The sequence below is a fragment of the Nothobranchius furzeri genome, chromosome 9 (assembly GCF_043380555.1).
Source record: "Nothobranchius furzeri strain GRZ-AD chromosome 9, NfurGRZ-RIMD1, whole genome shotgun sequence".
Taxonomy (NCBI): Eukaryota; Metazoa; Chordata; class Actinopteri; order Cyprinodontiformes; family Nothobranchiidae; genus Nothobranchius; species Nothobranchius furzeri.
This window is the reverse complement of record NC_091749.1, coordinates 69233314-69243734: the sequence shown is the minus strand read 5'-3', so window position 1 is coordinate 69243734 and position 10421 is coordinate 69233314. Positions and strand designations below refer to the sequence as shown.

General features: G+C 45.3%; 1 protein-coding gene across 1 annotated transcript in view; it reads right to left on the bottom strand.

The window, feature by feature from the left end:
- Positions 1-10421, bottom strand: part of LOC107382109 (C-terminal Src kinase) — a 65719-nt gene that overhangs the window by 5271 nt on the left and 50027 nt on the right. The window contains exons 5-9 of the mRNA XM_015954102.3: positions 7011-7230; positions 2027-2120; positions 1547-1612; positions 836-935; positions 622-712 (exon numbers count right to left, since the gene is read on the bottom strand). Of these exons, the coding sequence (XP_015809588.1) occupies positions 622-712; positions 836-935; positions 1547-1612; positions 2027-2120; positions 7011-7230 (571 nt within the window). The remainder of the gene's footprint in view (positions 1-621; positions 713-835; positions 936-1546; positions 1613-2026; positions 2121-7010; positions 7231-10421) is intronic.

Below are 10421 nucleotides of genomic sequence, written 5' to 3'. Positions count from 1 at the left end.
TAAATTATGAAAAAAAAACCTGTTTCTCAGTGAACTTGGTCTTTAAACTTCACACCCTAACCCTGATCTGTATATTAATGTTTGTAGATGCGACGCAGCAAACCGTGTTTTTAAAACGTAGTTTTGAATTATTTAGATACTGATTACAAGCATGGATGTAATTTCACTATAGAAGTGTGTTGGGGGGGGGGGGGGGGGGGGATCTTTACAGTATGTTCTAATGGGAAACAGGCTTCAACACAAACGGTTGTTTTCTGCTTGGTCCCAGAGCTCCACCAGCGTCAGTTTAATATAGCGTAATATTGCTTTGGGATGGTAAAAAGTGCAGGGGTCAAAACTTGACTTTGGAAAAAGTAGGGGGGACATGTCCCCCCTGCCCCCCCCCAAAATTACGTCCATGATTACAGGTAAAAGATTCAGTCAGCTGATAACGCTGTGACATTAAAGAATCTCAGACTTCATCCACACGATTCTACCTGCGGCGGGGTGTGAGGTTACACCTCCAGCAGACTGAAACTAACCCCCCAAGACCCGATCTGTCCTCAGTCCTGACAAGCCACTCCAGTCGCGTTTTGGGATTTTAGAAGACTAAACTCACGTGGAAGGAAGTGAGAGACCCACCTTAGCCATGTACTCTGTGACGATGTAGAGACTACCCTTCTCCTCCACAATAACACCTAGTAACTGCACCAGGTTGTTGTGCCGTAGCTGCCTGTAGAAACACACACGAAGACGTTCCGTCAGACCTGTGAGGCTTCCTCCATCATTACCAGTATCATAAGGAGAGAAACTCTGGAACTAAAACTGGGAAGAGCAGACGAGCGTTTGAGCTTACGTCATGACGGAGGCCTCGGCGACGAAGGCCTGCGCCGTGGCGTCGTTTTTGATGCACTTTACCGCCACCCTGGTCCCTCTGTAGTCTCCAACCATCACATCTAAAGATGGAGAGGACATGGATTAAAAAGGGTAAACGCCTCCAGAGAACTTAAGCATCACAAGGTTCCAACGAAGCTCCAGGTCTGACAGCAATCATCTCCAGTGTTGGTCCTTCTAAACCTGTGGTTCACCCTGACCTGCTGTCCGGCAGCTTCTGCATCATCCATGCTGGGTTTGGGTTTGTCCTCCTGCTTCTGGAGGATGGACCGTGCGTGGAATTCAGGTCTGGCGAGTTTCCTTGGGGGTGTTTTGGTACCATTCTGTATTCATGGCTCTTCTGAGCTAAACTGTTCCTGATGGTTTCCAAGGAGCTTAGCGATTTCTTGACATCAGGCTATCTTCCTAAAGTCTTCAGCTGAACTCACTGCTGCCATTCCTGCACGGCTGGATCCCAGATCCCACATCTAAATCCACTTAAGGAGACCATCCTGGTGCTGCTGGACATTCTAAGGCACTGTGAAACCTTCTTCACAGTTAAAGGACTTCTGGACTAACTGTGTTTCATCTCATCTCGTATCACAGCCTGCAGCCGCTTCTTGTGTTGTTCTCAGAACTTTGGACCACAGCTGAACGGAGCTTTAGGACAAAAGACCGGAGATGAGACCCTCACCTCCAAACTCTCCTTTACCGATGGTCTGGAGGAGTTTCAGCTCCTTCCTGTTCAAAGCCCAGCCACCTGCAAAGAAACAGAAGCAGATTCAACAACCTCTGAAGTTTAAATGAAATCCTCCAGAAAGGCTGCAGAGGAGAAACCACAACATCGATTCACATATTCAGTTTCAAAGTGACGACGGCCATCTTCCCGTCTGCTTTTACGAGAATCAATTTTTGATTATTCTGCTGCACGAACCCGCCGGGCCGGACGGGTTCATGAAGGAGAACGGAGGGGGGAGGAGGAGATTGACCTTGGGTCGTTTCCACACAACAGGATTAATTCTGCGGCTGATTAATGCCATTAGGCTGGAGATGATGGCTCCACCTTAAAGCAGCCGTAGCTTCCGCCTAAACTCCGTGTGAAGGTCGTGTGTCTGTGAGGTTAAATACACAACTGTCCCAGCGGAGTGGTGTAAAGCGCTCGGTGTGTCCTTACTCCTGGAGAACTCGTCCTGCGCTGCCACCGTCCCCTCCATCAGCTTGGGTTTGACCAGCCTGGTACACAGGCCGTCGGCGTCTTTGGTGTAGTGCTGCAGAGACAAGATGGCCGAGTTAAAGACTCGTTCTGGAGATCCAGACTCGCCCAAACAGACCAGTTCCATCAGAAAGATGGAAGAAAAGGACAGATTTTAATCCAACTCTCAGAAAGCCATCTGCTACATTTAGAATCAAAGCAATCCAACATGGCCACCATGGCTAATTCAACTAGAAAACATCAAAACTGCTTTAAGTGGATCACTTTCACAGAGATGGAGCCAGACCCTGAGGTGGTTAACCACAAACACCCCATAGTGGGGTGCTTCCAGTTAGTGTGTTATAACCTTATTGTAGCCCCGCCCCCTGACGACCAGACCAATCAGCAGGTTTTCACCTGATTCATGTTGCATTTGTAATCGTTTACGGCCTGACTTGAGAAGCTTTCCAGAGACGTGACGACTATTTTCAAAACTACGTTTTAGAGCTAATCTAAATTCCACCGACGTGAGAACCGCCTCCTGAACAGGTGGTGAGGCGCCGGTTTCGCTGCTCTGAACAACGACCGCAGGATCAACACAAGTCCCTTAATCCCGACGCCTCAGAGGGTCGGACTGATCCTCAGACTCAACAAACCTATGGGTCATGAAATCAGTCCAGCCGTGGTCCTTAAGGGAACCGGTCTGATCGGGTCAGGTGATCAGCAGCAGAGAAACCTCTAAAACATGCATGACGGTGATCCTCTAGGCTCAGGATGTTTAAGACCAAGGGAATTATTAAATCAGTGCATTTGGCTGCAGGTCCCCTTCATGTCCACCAGGTGGGAGCAAGGTGCAAGAACAACGTCCTCCTAGTCGTGTTTGTGTGTGATCAGAGCCCTTTAGAGCAGAATCAGCCTAATACTACTAAGATACTTAGGCTGACCACTTTCTGGCATCTCTCTGGTTTATGTCACACTTAGTAACTTCTGGTTAGCCTTCCTAACTAGTATCGAATTCCTGTTAGTTACTAATCTCAGTCATCAGTGTTTGTAGTACATTGTACCATTAGTTCTAGTCGCCTTCAGCCTAATCAGTGTTTTCACTTGCTTAGTAATTCATGGCTGACCACTTTTACTCATGCCTCATTGTACTCGTTAGTTCTCTGCTCTAGTTTTAGTCACCTTACACTTAGTAAGTCCTGGTTAGCCTTCCTACTAGGGATGCACCGTTACGATACTGGTATCAATACTGATACCAGTATCGGTAAAAGTTAACCGATAACAGGAACCGATACCAATGCAGTCGCTTGAAAATGGCTTCACTGTAACTTGTCATTTCTGTTGACCTAATATTTTAGTTTTGTGATGATTTCCATTCATATATTTTACTTTTCATCTACCTCACAGTCTTTTCCTGTTGAAAGCAGAGAACAAAATAAAATCTGTATTCCAAATCAGTGCTTTTTTTTGTGTGGTAGAAGTATCGGTATTGGTAATCGGTATCGACAAGTACTCAGATCTAAGTATCGGTTTGGAAAAAAATGGTATCGTTGCATAACTACTTCCTACCCGATCTGTTAGTTTTAGTACCAGTTTCACAGCTTTGGGTCCCCTTACACCATGTTTTCACCTTCTTAGGATTTCCTGGCTGACCACATTTAGTTCTCGTCACAATCTTTAATTAAATTTTCTAGTTTTTGTCTTCGGTGCTTTTATTTTTTGTGTCTGTCTTTATTGCTGTAAAGCACTTTGAGTTGCCTTTGTGTAAGAAATGTGCTATTTAAATAAAGCTGAGGTTCATCAATGCCTGGAACAATTGCCCTAAATTATTTAAGATATTCTTTTAAATAAGAAATTAAATCCATAATAGGCTCATAATCTGGAGATTAGGCCCTCCCCAGACAGCAAAACAAATGCACGGTGGGTAATGCGTCGCGTGTGAAACCAGCAAGAGAAGCAACAAGACGGGAAAAACACACAAGAATGTGAGGAATCCCATCTAAGGCAGTTTACCGGGGAATGCAGACAGGCTGGAGGGTAAAGATAGAGAGAGCGCCGGACGGGAATATGAGACGGGCAGGGAGGGATAACAGAGACAGGAGCATGAAAAGCTATATGCCAGGTATCACCAAGGAATGAAGATGGAGAGGAAGGTGGAGAAGGGAAGAGTGGAGCCTGGAGGGTGTGAACTACAGAAAGAGAGAGAGAGGTCTGGGCAGAGATTGTGGGTAGCTGATATGAAGAAAGCACTGGAGATGGAGATGATCTCCATGCCAACTGGAACCTTCCTGTCGTCCACCTCCAGAAACCCACGGGCTTAAGAGACGAACGAGGCCCAATTAAAAGTGTGATCGCTGCCAATCCCCCATGTCCATCTGAGAGGATGAAAAGCTCGTCTTTCTCTTCCTGCCACCGCCTCTTGGCTTCTGGCCTTCCGCCGAGCCTGCTTCCAGATAACGGTCGAACGGGGAGGATCGAAACGCTCTCGTTTGAAGGTCAGAAGAGGAAACTTCACATTTGTCCTTCTGTTGGGAGTCGTGAGAAACCGTCTAAAACTTGTTCTTTCAGAAATCTGGAGTTTCACCAGCCGGCTGAATGAGAAAATGTTGTCCAACCACAGTAAGAAAAAGCCAGTCTCGGTTAAGAGATCTATGTCTCAGCTGACCCACGGGCTCTTTTACTATGCATTTAGAATTATTGTAAAATCATGTAAATAGCATCCAGATGTGGTTCATACGCAGTCATTCACACAGTCACTGGTTATGATTACTTGCCCAGAGACAAACACCCATCAGGCTCATTTGCATCCCCTACTCAGAGGCGTACACTGTCGGTATTTTGGCCCTGCTGCTTTCCATACCTGGGAGGAGGGGCTACAGAAATCTGAATTTTGTTAAAGGCGGTGGAAAAGTTGCGTTGCCGAGCCGATCTGAGGAGGGACCTTTGACTCATGAATATAAATGAGTATGAACCATAATCGTTTTCAAACTCCGCCCCCCACACGTGTTGGTCTTTGGTTAAAAAACAAGTATTAAAAAATACTACAACGCTGGCAGGATGGACCTTTCTTTAATGCCGTTATTTATTAGTTATTTGGTCTCTGGTAAAACATATATTAGATATAAACTCGGAAAGTTCCGATCACGGGTTTTTGCTCCCGATCCCATTCGGAGTAATTTGATTTGGAGTATCTGCCGATATCGAGTCCCAATCCGATACTTTTCAGAAAAGCATTAAAATAACAAAACATCATTTAAGTTTCACTTTCATTTTTTAGAAAGTACACAGATTGAAAAACTTGTTTACATTGTGAATATACTTAAAACAGGGTATGTGCAGGTTTAAGGGAGCCAAATTTAAGACTTCTTAAGACCTTATTTAAGGCCACTTTGACCAAATTTAAGCAATTTTTTAAATTAAATTTAAGCTATAATTTCCAGCTCTTGCCTGGAACCGGTGCTAACCACGTCGCGAACGTGGGATTAGCCATCCAATTACCATTAAACTTGCACTTCCCCATGGCGCAAGCTCCCACTAGCTTAACCAGCTAATGTGCTCATCTGAAAACAGCCCCCTTTCACAACCAACTGAATGTGTACGGTTCCGCTTACGCCAACATCGTACACAAAAATGCTGAACGCTAACTAGAAATTCATGAACATTTTATAGAAATAAAATAATCTTGTTTATTGGGTCTTTGGTCCTTTAAGACCTTTGGAAACTGTAAGGATTATTTGTCATTTTTAAGGATTCAAGGCCTTACATTTGGAAAAGTAAATTTAAGACTTTTCAAGGACCCGCGGATACCCTGTTAAAAGTAGCAGCGTTGCTCTTATTTCAAGTTGTTTACTCCCTCAGTATGCTGCTGTGAGCCGAGTTCACATGACGGAGCAGGCAGGTGGAGCCTATGACAGGCAGGGTAACTTTTCTCTGCATAACACCTGTAGCTCCAGCGTGCAGCTTCGGTGCAGGAGAACTAGAAACCTCCATGTTTTGCAATCTGTTGACAATTTCTCTGTTTATTAGCGTAACTTTCTCTGTTGGCTGGCTCCGCCTTTTTGTCTGATGTCAATGTGAACTGTGACTGTTAAGAGGTAAAATGGGGATTAATGGAGGCCGGTGATTTGTTTTGTTGATGCCCGAAGGGAAAAGCTTGTTTGAAGGCAGCGAATCATCGTTTCCAGCATGCTGAATGCTCATTATGCACACATTACCAGTGTCTGTAGCTCTGCCTTTGCTGTCCGGTTTAAATACCACCAAGCTGCAGATATCTTAGCTCTCCTGAGGAGACACGTTAGCTCTGTGTTAGCAGGCTTGCTAACAGCGGCAATTGGTGTCTGAGTCCTTGCCTGTCATAAATTGTGTGACGTTACTGTGTTGTTTTCCTATAAGATACAAATATCGATGATGTGGTGGGGCGTGTCGAAATGAAAACGAAGACATTTTTATTCAATCTGAAAATCTCTATCTCAGAATGAATTTAAAAAGTCGTGTTGGTTCTTTTAAAAGGTTAAATCCGATTCATTTCTCCCGATTCAGATCCTTTCAAAAACACATGATTGGAACGGAGCAGCCCTAATATAAACTACTAATAAAATTCATAAAGACCCTAAACATTGTGACCATTTGTCTCAAGTGTATTCAACCAAAAATACTCCGTTTATTAGCATCTGAACCAACAACAGAAGAATATCTGGGTTGTTTTTCTCCACAGCTGCTAAATAAAACATGAGTTTTTTTCCTGCTAATTCTCTAACTGCTAATTACTGCTTAGCAGAAAAGCTTTTTTATTTTTTAGGGAAGCAGCATCTGGAAACTGTCCGCTTACTTCTGGAACTTTAGGTGAGATGAAGTAACTAAAAACACCGAAACTGACGGGTGTTGAAGAATAAAGTGTGACGACGACCTTTAAAGACGACCAGATGCAGAAAACCTAACGGGTCATCGGAGCAGGAACCATCCTCACCTCCACCAGCTGCATGAGGTTCTCAAAGTACTCCTCCTCGTCAATGGTGAGTTTTCCGTTGTGGTAGATGATGCGGTAGTGCTCCACCTTCCCGTCGCAGCTGACACACAGGGTGTAGTCGCCAGGGTAGTTGGTGCTCTCCCTCACCAGGTACAAGCCCGCCTCTGGTGGGTAGAGGAGCCGCTCAGCCTGGTCACGAGTTATCTTCCCGTGAAACCACCTGGAGGGACGATGGAGAGCAGGACAGGTGAGAGCGGTGAAGCAGTAATGGTGGTAAATGATGTTTAGACATAATGATGCCGGATAGAAAATTCAACCACAAGCAGAAATATTTCTAGACTTCCTCTGGAAGAAGAAGCAGAGAACGAGAGCCGTGATGAAACAGGAAGTTGGCGGTAAAACTACCAGTCCGCTCAGGGGAGGGAGGAAGAGAGGGACGCACGCACGCACGCACACACACACACACCAGTTACTAAATGGGGGCGCTGCCCACAGACAGCCTCTTTGTAGCCCCCGAACATGAATATTCTGACAGATTACTTCTGCATTGGGGACAAATCGCCGCCGTAAAAACATGCGCCCCGTCTACAAAGATGCACGTAACGTCCCGGGCGACAGCTATTTAGTAACAGACTCGGTGGTCCAGAAGGCGTGTAGTTTTCGCCTCCCGCTCTGACTTTTTAGCTACACTTGCCGGTATGATGCGTCCAGCCCTTTATCGGTAAACAGTTTAAATTATGAGGACTAATCTGTTTTGTGTAAGTCCACCTGAGGTGAGCAGAGCACGTCAACTAAATGCTGCTTGGAAATGACCAAAATCGGATCTTTAGACAAAATATTTAGCAGAAAATAATCAATAAAAATCAAATATGAAAAAGACTAAACGTGGTTCAGCTGTCTAAATAAATTACTGCCGACACCGGGAATCAAACCCGCGTCAACTCAAGGCAAAACGAGACGAAAGGCAGACACTTAAACTGCTGGACCACCAAGGACAACACAACAGCAGCTTGTCTAAGATGCTGTTGTAGGCACGTTTAGTCAGAGTGGGCGGAGCTTCGCTGAAACAAACTGTTTTATTTCCGTGTATAAATTCAGGCTGACGAAAATAACTCGTACTTAAGATAAATGACATCTCAATAGTCAACGATAATATTTGACCATCTGTTGTGCCGACCTTTGCTCTCCAAGATTTAAAGGGGCATGACCTGGAGTTTCAAAACTCTTAACTTCCACTTTCTGATATTCTAAAGATTTCTGTGAAAATGGCGGATCTATAAATTCGCCCGTTAACGGACAGAATCGAGTTCATGGTAAATGGCCTGCATTCGATATAGCGCCTTCCAGAGTCCTGGAACCCCCAAAGTGCTTATCAACACAATCACTCATTCACCCATTCACACACACATTCACACACTGGTGGTGATGCGCTACGATGTAGCCACAGCTGCCCTGGGGCGCACTGACAGAGGTGAGGCCGCCGTACACAGGCGCCACCGGTCCCTCCGACCACCACCAGCAAGCAAGCTGGGTTAAGTGTCTTGCCCAAGGACACAACGACAGCGACAGACTGAACGGGGCTCGAACCTGCAACCTTCCAATTAACGGGCAAGCACTTAACCCCTGTGCCACCCTCGGCCCAGGTCCATGATGGAATTGAGATCAACCTGATTCGGTTGGTTGAACCAAATATTCCAGACGAGTTCCTTTAGTACTCTGAAGGCTCGTTTTCCAGGAAGATGATGAAACGGCTCATAAAGGGTGCAGGAAACCACCAACCAGAGGACTACTGGACCATCTCCCTACAGCAGAAAGTCCATGATGCACCTGAACCGACCTGATCAAAACCTGGAGCCCACGCAGAGTCGGGTCAGGACACAACTGCATCCTGTTGAGGCGGTTTTTATCCGTTCTCATAAAAAACTGATTTTACAGCTAATAAACCAGCTAATTGTTTTCAATGAATTTCAGTCTCTTTGTGCTGGAGGAACACAAATATTTAAGGTTTAAAGCATCCAGGTTCTCTCTAGAAAAGCTCATTTCCACCCAATAACCTGAGAGAGCACATCTGTACCCGACTGACGGATGTCGCTCCTGGAAACCTCTCAGCAGGAGGCTCTTCCCATCAGTGCCGGCTGGTCAATGGGTGGTAATTAACTCCTCTAATTGATTTATCCTGTTTTTCTGCAGCTGCCTCCGTCACATCCTCCATCTCCTCCAAACTCCGCAGCCTGAGACAGCGGAGGTCCTTGTGCAAAAGCAGCTTACTGCGGGTTGAGTTGATTAGATCAGCGCAGACAGCAGCTCTTTAACTCCCACTAATCTGAGAGGAGGCGCCAAGCCGAGCGGGCGAACACGAAACCACTCAGAGGGAACGTCCCTGGAAATCAGCTGTGCTTTTCAGACATGACATCATACTCAAGTCAAACACAAACATGGTAAACAGCTTGTAGGGGACAGCATGGAAGGAAGAAGCCAGGATGCTGCAGCTGCTGCGGGACAAGATTCAGCCACAAGGGGGCAGCAGATGGAGTTTCAGGACTGGATCTTCTGCTGAGGATCAACAGCGTGAGATTGGGGACCTCAGCTGATCTCTTATGTAACCCGGAACAGTTCCTCACACATCTGTTCGTGATTCATGACAGAAATTAAAACGTTGCTGCGAGTTTCAGTTCTTTGTGACGGCTGGAGGGTGAAGGGACCACAGCCAGGTCAAACTCAAAATTAATGGAAATCAGCAGCATTTTAATTTAGTTCTGATGAAAAATGTCATTATTAAAGATTAGGATTTTATTTACTAAATAATAAAAATGTCCCAGTGAAGTATAATGTAGTTCAGGCATGCCCATTATGTGGCTCGGGGCCCATTTAAGGCCCTCTGGATGATTCTTGCAGCCCACACTTACATTTCTAGAATGATTAATGTTGTCTCATCAGCAGGCTGTTTATGTAGATTGTAGAACATTTTCAGCTTCAGATTTTTACTAATTTGCCTATTTTGGGCCCATTATGAAGTATACAAACAAAAAAAATCCCAATAAAACAATATTTTGCTTATAAAAACAGATTTTTGTGGCCCACATTTATGCGCTCTGGCCCTTCTCTTGAGAAGTTTCAGTTTTTTGCAGCACAGACTTGCAGACTACAAACCCAGAACAGCTAAAAGTTACTAAAATCCATACAAGTGGATTTTACGCTGCAGCTAAGAGAGCTGAAGCTGCAGCGGTTCTGGACCCAGAACCTGCTGAGTGCGGTTCACCGGGCTGTAAATACTAGGGATGAGCGGATACTCGTTTCAGACGAGTATCTGGTATGGATAAAGCATTTTTGACGAGTACGAGCATGAAACGAGTACAACTCGTAAATATCTGTAATCGTGTTGAAGGAAAATCCTCATTGGGTAACTGACTG